Below are 14,383 nucleotides of genomic sequence, written 5' to 3' on the forward strand. Positions count from 1 at the left end.
AGGAGGATCCGGGCTGCTCTGTGCAAAAACAACTGCACAGTGGAGGCAAGCATACCATGTTTTTTTAAATAACATAGAGAGACTTTACAACTACTTTAAAACTCACATATATCACAGTAACTTGAAAAACAGGAAAGCTGTCCAAGTACAGTGTAGATGTTTTTATTATGAAAACTGGACAGGATGGCCAGGTCATGCACAGCATTATAAAAGTGTATGTCAGTTCAGTCAGAAGAAACATAGGCTACATTGCCATCATCTTACATCAAAAATGTAACAACATGCATAATGATTCTTTGGTAAAATCACTACAAGTTATAACAGCCTGATGCACTGGGGAAGCTTCAGGGGTCGCAATGTCATATTTACCAGCAGCTCCCATTTTTCAAAGACACAGAGAGTGAAGGTACCAATCATTCACCGTGTTCATTCATAACTAAAGCATAATAAACTGAGTTTACTATGCATCTGTTTATGAATGGACAGGAAGGTTGTGCAGAGCTCTTCCTGTTCATTCATTCAGTGCAGTTGAGGCTGCAGAAAGGAACTGAGGAATGTGATTCCTTAGTACCTTTCTCAGTCTCAAAAGACTGACATTAGAGGTCTTTAGACCTCCCATATTTCACCAAAGCCCCACCCCAAAAAAAAAATCACTGTGGGGAAACAAATGTAAAAAATAAAAATAAGGGCTCATTCACATGGGTTCTCTGGGCCACACAATGAGAGTGAGCATTTTTTTGCGGCTGGAGCTGCCGGTTAATCCATAGGGACACAGCAACTGTATGAACACAGCCGCATGTCCTAAATTGACAGGTGTGGGTGAGTGGTCCCAAATGCATGTTGTCTGTGTTTGGGGCCTACACGTGCATCCACACGCCTGTCAAATTAGGACCTGCGGCTGTGTTTGTACAGTTGCTGCATTCCCATATTCTAACACAGGTTTGCCTGCACACAGCTCCAGCCACATAAAAAACAAATCTGGTTCACACTGTACAGGCCACATCATCCATGTGAATGAGCCCCAAGACCTCATACACACACGCAGCTTTAATTTATTAATTACCTCAATGCAGTTTTAGCTTTTATATTTAGCAGGAAGTTTTAAGTTATGTTGTATTTGTATCTGCTAATGATTTCACCGTAAATAAAGATCTGAAATAACTCTTTAGTCACTTACGAGTATCTTGGCATGCAGTGAAAGTATCTTGCGCGTGGTAGAAGCGGCATTGGGGCCCACAAGCTTCAAGCTATGCCTTTTACCTGATGTATAAGTGGATTTTTGGATACCCATTGCCTATAAACTGTCCTAGCAAACACAGGTCATTGGAGACTACCAACCATTACTGATTTCTACGTGGAGGCTTCCATCAACAACTTCACTACCCAATCGCAAAGTAATTTGTATGCTTGTTAGAGAACATTTTGTATTTTGATTTAAAATGAAGAAACGATAGGTGATGAACCATTTCATAAAAGTAACATAAATCCAACAACATGCATTTTTCAATAATGCACTCTGAGGTCTGGGAATTGACTGCTAACTGGAAATTAGTAATGCAACTGACCTGATCCAAGCAGCCATACTTTTTAAGGAACTGTCACATGACTTCTAACAATGCTCTGACCACGTAAAACATGTGATCTCAAAAGCTTCCAGATTCATATTACCCAAAATCAAGTAGCACTATTAAATGTTCACAAAGCACACAACTCACCTGTGCCAGAAATAACGCCAAAGAGATCTTTATGAAGACTGTTATCCAAGGTATTGCCTGGCTTCTGAGGAGTCACCAGTGGATTTCCAGCAGCTACATTAACTAGGTCATCTTTTGCATTCTTGAAGCAGTAAAAGAAACAGTTCTTTAGAGATTGTTAAGAAAATGGCTGTAGAATGAAGTGACTTGCTTAAAGTGATATTGGATATAATATGGTTTTAAACAAATATATCAGACCACACTTTAACACTCACGCTATGAATTGCAGAGAATGGTGATGTGTCCTTCACATTAACCCGCTGGACATTTTCAATCAAGAGCCCAAACAAAGGAAAATATAGTGTAGCTATCCTCGCTTGTTGACTCTAGAATAACAGTAAGCAACATAAAACCACATACAACATACTTACAATGGTATAACAAAGTGGAATACATTGATATTTGAATCAGAATAAGATTTTTAAGGAGGTTTTGACCTTAGATGGTGTCCAATACATGTGCAGCAGCAATTTTAGCAGTGGGCCAGAAGTGGAAGCTGTACTATCTGGCCGGACTAAATTTTCACTTTTAAAACAGATATGACAGCTGCATACCACTATGAAGTTCAGAAAGTGGTAGTAAAGGCGAATACTAACTATTCCTAAAAATATTCCCTCCCCTTCCTCCTACCTATCCTGCAAAAAAAAAAAGAAAATGATCTGTGTACTTATCCATTTTTAATTAATTGCGGTCACATGATTCAGCAGCTCTGGCTCCCTGTGTAAGAAGCCACCTGACAACAGATGTGAATTCCTAGAGCGTCGGGTGTCACCCAAAGACTGCCATAGCCCAGTTGTTGTCGACATTCCCTCTTCTTCCCTGCACCAACCGCTCACTGACACATGGGAGTCAGCGCTGCAGGATCATGTGACCGGCCCGTGCGGATTAAAAATAGGTAAGTACACAGAGCTTATGCAGGGTATGCAGGCTAGGTAGGAGGAAGCTTGACTAAAGGAAGGGATTTCCTCGCTCTCTCAAAATTTTTCTTGACAGGTCTAATCATCCCATCAATGCTTAAAGTGGAATGTTAGTCAGTAAATTAAGTCCTGATAGATCCCTTTGTAAAAAATAAGTGCCTATACTGTTTAAAATCCAATAATACACTGTCTCACCCTGCTCTGCATATGCCTAGTTGCTCTCTATTTTTAGGCATTGATAAGTTTGTAGAGGCCGATCTTCTGACAGCCTTAAAGCGGTCAGCAGTCAGTTATAACACAGCAAATGTGTCAGTTACAGTAGCAATCCCGGCATTCCAGGAATGTGACTGTTTTCTGAAACTGTTGAAGCGTATGTTAACCCAAAAAGTTTTTTCAAAAAAGGATCTGCTCCTTTAAAGCATGTTATATGACACAGTGCTTGTGCTGTGTCATTTGGACCCCTGTAACACCTGAAATACCTGGCTGAACCCAGCAATCGCAAACTCTTGGATCAGGCCCGCTCACAATTAGAACTTTGTCTCACTGAGGGGGCTGAACGCATTTTGCCCTGGTCCCGCCAGAAGTGGCATACTAAAGCAAACAAACTGAACCGAATGTTAGCCAACAGGCTTCGTAAATTTAATCCCATCACCTTGCGCATGCGACATATTGTACTCACGGGTAACCTGATGCGTGTATTGGAGGAGTTTTGTTACCGTCTCGCCAAGCTATACTCGGCCCTGGATCAGCTGGATGGCCAGGGCACCGACAGTTTCCTAGGATGCCCCTCACTCCCAGTACTGACCGAAGTTCACGTGAGTCTTATGGACCAGGACATTCAAGTTTCGGAAGTCCTCCAAGGTATTAAATTCCTAAAAGGTGGGTAAACGACCTGGGCCGGATGGCTATATGGCACTTTAGTACAGAAAATTGGCAGATGTGATAGCTCCACACATGACAGCTATGTATAACTCTGTCAACCGTTTGCCAACCGGCTCACGCCGATATACGTCGGCAGAAGGACACGTACAGGCAGATTAACGTACTTGTATGTTGCCCTTTAAGAAGCGGTTTGGGGGCGCGCACGCCGCGGCCTCCATGAGTGTGATCGTGGGTCCGTGGGGATACCCGCGATTGTCTCACGGAGAGGAAGAACGGGGAAATGCTGATGTAAACAAGCTTTTCCCCATTCTGTCTAGTGACAGGACACTGATCACAGCTCTCTGTAATTGGGAGCGGTGATCAGTGTCGTGTCACATATAGCCCCTCCCCCCCACAGTTAGAATCACTCCCTAGGACACACATGACCCCTACACAGCGCCACCTAGTGGTTAACCCCTTCACTGCCAGTCACATTTACACAGTAATCAATGCATTTTTAATCGCACTGATAGCTGCATAAATATGAATGGTCCCAAAATAGCGCCAAAAGTGTCTGATCTGTCCACCATAATGTCGCAGTCACAATAAAAATCGCTGATCGCCACCATTACTAGTAAAAATAAAAAAAAAATTATAAAAATGCCATAAAACTATTTTGTAGATGCTATAACGTATATATGAGTGAAAAAAACTGTTTTTTATATATATTTTTTGGGGATATTTATTATAGCAAAAAATAATGCATTTTTTTCAAAATTGTCGCTATTTTTTTTGTTTATAGTGCAAAAAATAAAAACTGCAGGAGTGATCAAATACCACCAAAAGAAAGCTCTATTTGTGGGGAAAAAAAGGACGTATATACCCTTCTTTGCAACCTGTTCCATGCTAACCTTAAAAAGGGACCCCCTATGAAGCCCTTCTAGGCAAACCAATCGTTGAATTGCTATGCCCGGAACGGCAACTAGCCCACCATCCTTTTACTGCAACCAAATTGACTATTGCGAGGGCATGGAAAACTCCCATACTCAGTTTTGAGGCAGTCAAAAACTGTCTGAATGAGGTCATGGTTAACTAGAAGTTGATGGCTGTCCTCTCAGACACACATGATAAATTTCTCAGAGTTTGGCAACCATGGATTACATACTCTCAAAGCCTTCCAGGTTTGATAGCGCGTTACTCTCGATGTAAGGCTACCCTGGCGCACACCCCATGGACTCTTTTCCCTTTTCTCTTCCTTCCTTTTTTTCTTTCTTCTATCTTATTTCTGTTCTCTTCTCCTCTTTCAACTTTCCACCCTTTCTCTCTATGTTGCTTATAATTCTTTTGACCACTACGTATTATGCACTCATTCCACAGGTTTAGCAGGACACCAGGCACTACCCTGGTTGGAATGGTTATACTTATACTTCAAATACTATGCTTACTATAGTGCCTTATTTAGTTCAACTTTATTAAATAGCATCCACCTCAATAAGGAGATTTTTTGATCACAAACTTTCATCTGGAAACGTCAAGTGTGTTACGAGGACATTGCAAACATCCTATGACCTCTAGAACACCTTGGAAAGCTATTTCTTGACTTCCATTTATCTGGCTCAATGGACCTTCGTGTTCGAATCCTGCACAATTTCACTGCTCCTGTCTTCTTTATATTGTTATAGGTTTTTGGTTTTGCTTCGGTATGTCTACCATATACTGTAACCATCTTACTGTAAACCTGAAATGTTGGTTTGCATGCTAATAAACTCTTGTAAAAGAAATACCTGTCTGATCCTGCCAGTTTCTCCCCTCCCCTTTGTAAACTGACCACAGTGTATCATGGCTGCTGAGCCTTGACACCGTGGTTAGTTTACATGCCTCCCTCATCCGCAGCCCTGCTGTCTCTCCCCTCTGATTGTGTCCTCCTCCCCCCTGCTCTTGTGTCCTGTGTCAGGGAATGCCCCCACCCAGCTGCTGCTGTAATAACATGTCTTTTATTATATAATCTGCTCTGTCTTCTAAGGATTTGCCTCCGTGTGTGTGTGTTGTATATATTAAAAAAAAAAAAGCTGTATATACCTTATTTGTGAGCGCTGATCAGTGATTACATGATGCGCCACATCTCTCCGGCTCTCTCCTCCCCTCCAGAAAGACGTCAGCGGAGGAATCTTGGCCCCTCCCGCTGCATCTGTCAGACGGGGAGAGGAGAGATGTGGCGTGTCACGTGACCGCTGATTAGCGCTCACATATAAGGTACATTACAGCTTTTTTTTTTTTTATACAACACACACACAGGGGAACATATCCTTAGAAGACAGAGCAGATTATATAAAGACATGTGGGTTAACAAACCCTTTAAAATCGATGGGTTTAGTTCTGCTTTATGATTTACTGCTGGGGCTCTGGGCTTCAGCAAAATGGCAGCATCCAGAAAGAAGAACCAGCAACAATACTGGAGGCAATTTACAGCACACACTAAATTTGGTAGCATAATTATTAATGTGGAATGTATGTTACTTCGTAAAGAACATTTTTTTTTTTTATCAAGTTGTTATTGGTAAAGTTCCGCTTTAAGCAACAAGTACTGGATGGATGTAAGAAAATTCCAGAGCTGCCTTTACATCAGACTATTTTTAATTTCTTGTTAAGATATCAGGAGGGAATGCTTCAAGATCCTTGAACTTATTAAAATTCTGCAGTCTAGAAAAGGGCTTACTAAGCCATCTGCCTATTGTAAATGCTGGACAGAATTACCACATCAGTTTACACTGCAGTGGAAATCCGATCCTACATTTCATCTACTGCGATCATAATTATTTAGGCCAAACTGAAATACAGTAGACACATTTCGAGAAAATGAGAATGCACAAACCACAAGATGTGCATTTACTCTTAAGTCATGAAACGTGCAGTCTATACTACGCACATACCAATAAACACTTTATAAGTAAACTAAACAGATTTGTATTGTTAAATGTCAGTACAGTGTATGTGATGGAATTACAGCAGGTTAAATCAAGATGATACATGCTTAATTTGTAATGAAATGTTTAGCAAACATGACTTACCCTGGAAGAATATCGGTCATCAAATGAATGCTTGATCATCAAGCTCTTTAATACACTAATGGCAATCTGCCTAATTTCTCTGAATTCCAGCAGTGCATTCCCCACTTCTCTGAGAAGTAGGCCCACTAGAAAATGGTTCTTGCAGAATTCATCTGTCAAAGTGAAGTCAAGGTGAAGGTCTGCAGGAGTAATTGGAGTAATTAAGGGTAAATAAAAGATGCAGAACAATTAGTTGAAAACAATACAAGTGTTCCAGTTAGGAGTATTAGTGAATTAGTCTGACATAATTTCAAACTTCTGGGAAACAGTTCAAAGTCAAACCATTCACACAATAAAATTATGACTTCTATGGCCCAAGTGCAAACATATAAGAAACTGTCGTTATTTATAACTGTCAATTGATTTGACAGGTTTAGTTCCAATACTTTTAGGTAAGCACAGCCAATACTGATAAGAAATAAAAATGCAACAGTAACACTGCATGCCCTGCACATACCTATAGGATTTTCTAATGACTCCAGTGATGGTGAAAGAAATGCTAATTGATGAAAGAAAGTGAACAAATGAAAAACCAGGTAACCGAGATAAAAGTTTTCACTGGTGGCATCTTTATGGATTTTGCTACTTAAATCTATACCACAGATCAAACAATACATAATGCCAGATGAATGCTACCACACATTGATGGGATACAGTGTAAGTAGAATCTTTTGTAGTGTTTTACATCTACAGTATCTCACAAAAGTGCGTACACCCCTCACATTTTTGTAAATGTTTTATTATAACTTTTCAAGTGACAACACTAAAGAAATGACACTTTGCTACAATGTAAAGTAGTGAGCTTGTATAACAGTGTAAATTTGCTGTCCCCTCAAAATAACTTAACACACAGCCAATAATGTATAAACCACTTGCAAAATACAAGCGAGTACACCCCTAAGTGAAAACGTCTAATTTGGGCCCCAAAGTGACAATATTTTGTGTTGCCACCATAATGTTCCAGCACTGCCTTAACCCTCTTGGGCATGCAGTTCACCAGAGCTTCACAGGTTGCCACTGGAGTCCTCTTCCACTCCTCCATGATGAGATCATGGAGCTGGTGAATGTTCGAGACCTTGCGCTACTCCGTTTGAGGATGCCCCACAGATGCTCAATAGGGTTTAGGTCTGGAGACAGGCTTGGCCAGTCCATCACCTTTACCCTCAGCTTCTTTAGCAAGGCAGCGTTTATCTTGGAAGTGTGTTCGGGGACGTTATGTTGCAATACTGCCCTGCGGCCCTGTCTCCAAAGGGAGGGGATCATGCTCTGCTTCAGTATGTCACAGTACATGTTGGCAACTATGGTTCCCTCAATGAACTGTAGCTCCCCAGTGCTGGGAGCACTCATGCAGCCCCAGACCATGACACTCCCACCACCATGCTTGACTGTAGGCAAGACACACTTGTCTTTGTACTCCTCACCTGGTTGCCACCACACACACTTGAAACCATCTGAACCAAATAAGTTTATCTTGGTCTCATCAGACCATAGGAATGGTTCCAGTAACCCATGTCCTTAGTCTGCTCGTTTTCAGCAAACTGTTTGTGGGCTTTCTTGTGCATCATCTTTAGAAGAGGCTTCCTTCTAGGACGACAGCCATGCAGACCAATTTAATGCAGTGTGGAATGCATGTGGTCTGCGCACTGACAGGCTGACCCCCCACCCCTTCAACGTCTGCAGCAACGCTGGCAGCACTCATATGTCTATTTCTCAAAGACAACCTCTGTATATGATGCTGAGCATGTTCACTCAACTCCTTTGGTTGACCATGGCGAGGCCTGTTCGGAGTGGAACCTGTCCTGTTAAACCGCTGTATGGTCTTGGCCACCGTGCTGCAGCTCAGTTACAGGGTGTAGTCAATCTTCTTACAGCCTAGGCCATCTTTATGTAGAGCAATAATTCTTTTTTTCAGATCCTCAGAGAGTACTTTGCCATGAGGTGCTATGTTGAACTTCCATTGACCAGTATGAGAGTGCGAGTGATGACACAAAATTTAACACACCTGCTTCCCCATTCACACCTGAGACCTTGTAGCACTAACGGGTCACATGACACCGGAAAGGGAAAATGGCTAATTAGGCCCCCCTTTCACTTAGGGGTGTACTCACTTTTGTTGTCAGAGGTTTAGACATTAATGGCTGTGTGTTAAGTTATTTTTGAGGGGACAGCAAATTTACACTGTTATACAAGATGTACACTCACTACTTTACATTGCAGCAAAGTGTTTGTCACATGAAAAGATATAATAAAATATTTACAAAAATGTGAGGGGTGTATGTACTCAGTTTTGGGAGATACTGTAATTTCCAGAACCCATGGTCAACCGGGTGTTTCCACAGCTTTGAAGTATATGTGAACATTTACCCTGTAAAACAACCCAATTTGTTTAAATACAAATAAAAGGCAACGCACGTTTGTGTGTATATAAAAAAAACAATAAAAGCCTTTTTTTCTTTTTTTTATGTGAACACATAATCTTTGTTTTCAACTGCATAAGGAGCCTAGAGAGCTAGGGTGGAGAAACAGAAGTTCACTGATTTTCCCAATGAATGGCTGTGCAAGGGGGGTTTATGGGCACAAGTTTTGGCCATTGCAGGACAGGCAGGCTGCTCTCCCAGCAAAGCCAGAAAACTGAACATGCTGGGAAGGATGTGCTTCTAGGCTTTGCGTGGTCAGTTGAAATAGGAAAGCAGAGGTACTGACAGGATAACCAGGTATTTCACACAAAGGAAGAAATACAAAGTGAATAGGATACTTTTCAAACACATGTACATGGTACAACAGCCACATATCAGGAATATGTAACAGAAAACTATTGTTGAAGCTGCACAACGTACTTCATTAAAGAGGTTGATAATTTAAAAAAAATACAGGTTGCAGTTTTAATCATTTATAGTGCCAGTGTTTCTAGGATTCAGCATAAGGAATAATTAACAGAAAGCTTGGTTTAAGAAGATATGCTTGAACATATTTCCCTAAAAACACACATTGCTACAACCCATGTGGCTTCAAGCCGTAACCAAGCCTTGTGAGTGATGTTAATTATTAGTTTTAAAAAACTGCATTACTTGCATCTAAACTAACTAAATCGCATAACTCAAATGAATTCCTTAGGGAAAACACTTAGTGTTTATAACTTATGAGTCACCATCTTTCTAACAATTAGAACCATAAGGCAGGCCATACATTATGTAATTTTCTTTCTGTCAATGAAACACTGACTGTGTTGATGGGGCAATCCTTCTTGTAGTGCTACTGTGTTTTGCCGTTGGAGAGCACAGAGAGCCTTCCCCACCAGCAGAGTACATTTACAATAACTGCTGGCAGATATAGCCACTTTTAGTGATTGGAAAAAAAAAAAAACAAACAGACTGGTTGTAATAAAGTCAAATTATTGGATCAACTTCAGTATAACCAGCCTACCCATAGACTGATCGGTTCCATTTGAACAAGCTGAATTTCAATCTGTCTACGGCTGGCTTAAGAAAAAAAGAACTCTGTTGCATATCGTTCTCCTTAGAATGCCACAGCTTAGATCTAAATAAAGTAGGTAAGGGTTAGAACCCATGTCAGGTTTTTATTGCCCCCTCTGGAGAGATACACCTTCTCTTTTTTTATTAGTGCAATTGTAAATGGAACAAACTGTAAGAGAAAATATAAAATTTTGAGATGCCAACAGAGCAGATGGGAAATCTTGCAACTGAGAAACTTGTGGTGAAAACTGTCCGAGATAGCATTTCTCTCACTTTGGAGATATTTGCTTTCAATCTCAGTAGTGTCTTTAGGACAGAAGGAAAGGGAAATGTTCCCAATGGGGCACAGATGGCAAAAAATCAACTGACATGTGTTAAACCTACTATGCTAAAAACAGTTTGGGCTTTAAATAAACTTTACAACCTTGTTTCTTTAATCCACGATGTAATAATCAACATTACCTTGATATCTTTGGACCCTGCCTTTTCCAAACGGCATCGGCAAATTTAAGGGAATGTAGTGCTCGTGGTTACAGACAACTCTCAAAAACTCAAACTTGTATTCAAACAGTGTCTGAAAATAAACAGCAGCAGTTGGTAATTGTTATTTAAAAAGCACTTTTTAAGGCTCGGCTCACATGAGTGCGACTCCAAAGTCGTGCAATATCGAGTGCGACTTTCAGGCGACTTTACACTATGCGGACTCAAGTTGCAAGAAAGGTTAATCAATATAGTGCAGGAACCTTTTTTAAGTTGCATAGATTGGAATGGGTGTCATTGAAATCAATGGGCTTTGACTTGTCATGCAACGTTGTGTGTCCAAATTCGCATGACAAGTCACACTAGTGTGAACAGAGCCGAATACTGAAAAATGTAGTGGTTTAGGATGAAAGTAAACTCATCTCACCTTTGGATCTCCAGGTGCAAAGAAGCTCATGTAATTATTAATCTGTTTAAACACAAAACCCCTGTCCATGAAAGTGAAGCATCGCTGCAAAACATATGAAAGAGCAAGGTTTATAAAAGAAGACAACACTGAAAACAAAAGATAACATTTTAAATGGCTGACTTTAGCTGAGCATACAGCTACAAACATGAACAAAACAGGGAAAATAGAGTACAACTAAAGGAAAATGTGGAGATAAGAAATTCCCTTCTCAATACAGCTATGGTATACAGTCAATAATAAGGTTATGCTCTTTACAAAAATCATATTTAAGTATGTAAATAATAAATATAATTGTTTGAAAACTTAAGGTTATTTTTAGTTCAGAAGCGGTTTACTTTCTGACTTAGTTTCTCTGACTGTAAGACTGTATGGAAATGTACATAGCTGTGAGAAATGGGGGCTGGAGTCACTCAATTCAGTTGTTTGTGTAATATGAATCTTAACTAATTTAGCTGTGAAAAACGTCTTTTTCTTCAAAAAATCAAGATTAGCTTGGTAAACACCATTAAAGGCCTACAATATATCATAATATTTCATATTTACCCTACCAAACAAATTAGAAAATGTTGTTAGTCCTAAGCATAGAAAAATAAATTAAAAAAAATAAACACAAATACTATACATCCCCCACGTCTAACAATTTATAAACTTTTCAAGATTTTTCTTTTCCTGATTTGTTTACTTTGATGAAGAATGCAAGGCTCTGGTTTGCATTCCTAGAGGCCTCTGGATTGTCCTTGTATTTCTGTGTGATGTGTGGCATAAGCATATTAACCAAGGTTTCCACCGTATGATGAAAAGAGGCTGGGAATCTTTGGTTCCGTAGTAACTAGATAAAAAATGAAAAAAAGAAGAGTGAATTACCATGCAAGATCAGAAAAAAAAACAGTTACACGTTTATACAATACTTAAAGTTGACAGAAAATACATTCAATAACTGTCCTCCTGAGAGACTTGATTGGATACTGCTGTGCCACAAACCGTTTTACCTGCAGACAATGTCATATATGTGGTTCTATATTACAACTATTAAAGGAGCGCAAGCAATTCTAATGCCGCGTACACACGGTCGGACTTTTCGTCTACAAAAGTCCAACGGACGCTGACGGACTAAAGCTGGCTGGTAATCCGATCGTGTGTGGGCTTCTCCGGACTTTCAACTGACTTTTTTAGCCTCAAATCCGACGGACTTTAGATTTGAAACATGCTTCAAATCTTTACGTCGTAAGTACGACGGACCCCGAAATCCGCTCGTCTGTGTGCTAGTCCGACGGACAAAAACCCACGCTAGGGCAGCTATTGGCTACTGGCTATGAACTTCCTTATTTTAGTCCGGTGTACGTCATCACGTACGAATCCGTCGGACTTTTGTGTGGTCGTGTGTAGGCAAGTCCGTTCATAAGAAAGTCTGCCGCAAGTCCGCCGAAGGTATGTCGGAAGTATGTCGGACAGGCTGTCGGACTTTTGTAGACGAAAAGTCCGACCGTGTGTACGCGGCATAACTCTTTGGCAGGCAGTGGTCCTATATTATAACTATTAAAGGAGCGCAAGCAATTCTAACTCTTTGGCAGGTAGTGCATCTGAAAATGTCAGTGCATGATACACAGAGCTAATTTTATTTCTGTTAAAGAAAAGTTAGTTCGCCTTCTCACCGTAAACCCTTCCCCACGTTCCCGATGCTAACTGTACTTATCTTCATGGGTGATGACCTGCGAGTGCCCACACAGTCGGTCTAGCGGTTCAGGGATTTAAAATCCCTGCTCTTTTCCCTTCTCTTTCTGCAACATTTTCGAGACTATTTAGAGGGATGCTCCATGCTGGAATTGACCAATCAGAATTACTGTGATCCATCCCAGAAGTGCTGCAGAAAGAAGAGGGAGAACAGCGGGGATTTTGGCTGTGTGGGCACTGACAACTAATCAATCACAGAGGTCAAGTACAGTGAGACATATGGGGGGGGGGGGGGCAGGTGAAGAGGGTGTACGGTGTCAGTTTACCTTTTCATTTTTTCTGAAAAATAGGATAAGGATAAGGATAAGTGTAATGAAAAAATCCTATTTTCTTTTTCATACATCAAGAGACACAAAGTCAGGCTAATATTCATTATCTACTGGGACATCCAAGAGCAATAGCCTTGAGGGGAGGGAAACACCTGGTCAAACAATAGCCATCAGAACTTACACGGCAGCCCGCAGTACACTGCGGCCGAAAGCCGAATCCTCCGCTGCTCAAACATCCACTTGATAAAATTTTGTGAACGTATGCACTGAAGACCAGGTAGCAGCCTTACAAATCTGAGCCCCAGATACCTGATGGCAAAAAGCCCAGGAGGTTCCTACACCCTTGGAAGAATGAGCGCTCACCCTAAAGGGAGGAGCTTTAAGTTTCAGACCGTAGGCCTGAATGACCAATTGACAGACCAAATTGGCCATGGAAGCTGCCTGCCCTTTTTTTGGGTCCTTTTGGTAAAACAAAAAAGGAGTCTGATCTTCGGATCTCCGCAGATCTAGACAAATAAACCTTGACGGCCCGGACAACGTCCAAAGAATGCAGTCGCCTCTCTTCTGCCGAACGAGGCTGAGAGAAAAAAGAAGGCAAAATAATTTCCTGATTTAAACGAAAGGCCGACACCACTTTTGACAAAAAGGATGGAACAGGTCGTAACACAAATCTGTCGTGGTGAAGGATCAAGTATGGTTCCCTGCACGAAAGGGCCGTCAACTCCGACACCCTTCTAGCCGAGGCGATGGCCATTAGGAAGGCAAGCTTGCATGACAGCAAGTCTAACGGAATTTCCTTGATAGGTTCTGTATCACAGACAACGCCAAGTTCAAGTTCCAAGGACACATAGGTGACCTAATGGGGGGAAGCAAGCGAGTTAACCCCTGCATAAAGGTTTGGATCAGTGAATGGGAGGCTAAAGGCATTTGGAAGAATACTGATAGGGCTGAAACTTGACCTCTGATTGTACTCAAAGCTCATCTGATTTCCACAGCTGACTGTAGAAAAGAAAGAATTCTCCCAATCACGTATTTCTGAGGATGCCATTTTCTGGCTTCACACCAAGCAATATAAGTCTTCCAGACCTTATGATAAATTTTCCTAGTGACAGCTTTTCTAGCATTCACTAGGGTAGACACTACTGATCCTGAGATGCCACGGTCCTTTAACACCCTGGCTTCAATAGCCATGTCGTCAAATTTAGAAACTGTAAATTGGGGTGGAATATAGGACCTTGAGACAGTAGATTGGGGCGATGTGGAAGAGTAAATGGCCCGTCAATTGTCAGTCTCACAATCTCTGGGAACCAGGGCCTTCTGGG

The 14,383-nt window shown here is 41.1% G+C and overlaps 1 protein-coding gene across 14 annotated transcripts in view; it reads right to left on the bottom strand.

Annotated features, from left to right (window-relative positions):
- The window catches only part of DOCK9 (dedicator of cytokinesis 9), a 433,207-nt gene that overhangs the window by 121,092 nt on the left and 297,732 nt on the right, over nucleotides 1–14,383 (bottom strand). For all 14 annotated transcript variants that reach the window (XM_073614422.1, XM_073614424.1, XM_073614413.1 and 11 more), the window contains exons 28-33: nucleotides 11,744–11,890; nucleotides 11,020–11,103; nucleotides 10,575–10,686; nucleotides 6,601–6,779; nucleotides 1,970–2,080; nucleotides 1,716–1,836 (exon numbers count right to left, since the gene is read on the bottom strand). In XM_073614422.1, the coding sequence (XP_073470523.1) occupies nucleotides 1,716–1,836; nucleotides 1,970–2,080; nucleotides 6,601–6,779; nucleotides 10,575–10,686; nucleotides 11,020–11,103; nucleotides 11,744–11,890 (754 nt within the window). The remainder of the gene's footprint in view (nucleotides 1–1,715; nucleotides 1,837–1,969; nucleotides 2,081–6,600; nucleotides 6,780–10,574; nucleotides 10,687–11,019; nucleotides 11,104–11,743; nucleotides 11,891–14,383) is intronic.

This window comes from Aquarana catesbeiana, linkage group LG02 (assembly GCF_042186555.1).
Source record: "Aquarana catesbeiana isolate 2022-GZ linkage group LG02, ASM4218655v1, whole genome shotgun sequence".
Classification (NCBI taxonomy): domain Eukaryota; kingdom Metazoa; phylum Chordata; class Amphibia; order Anura; family Ranidae; genus Aquarana; species Aquarana catesbeiana.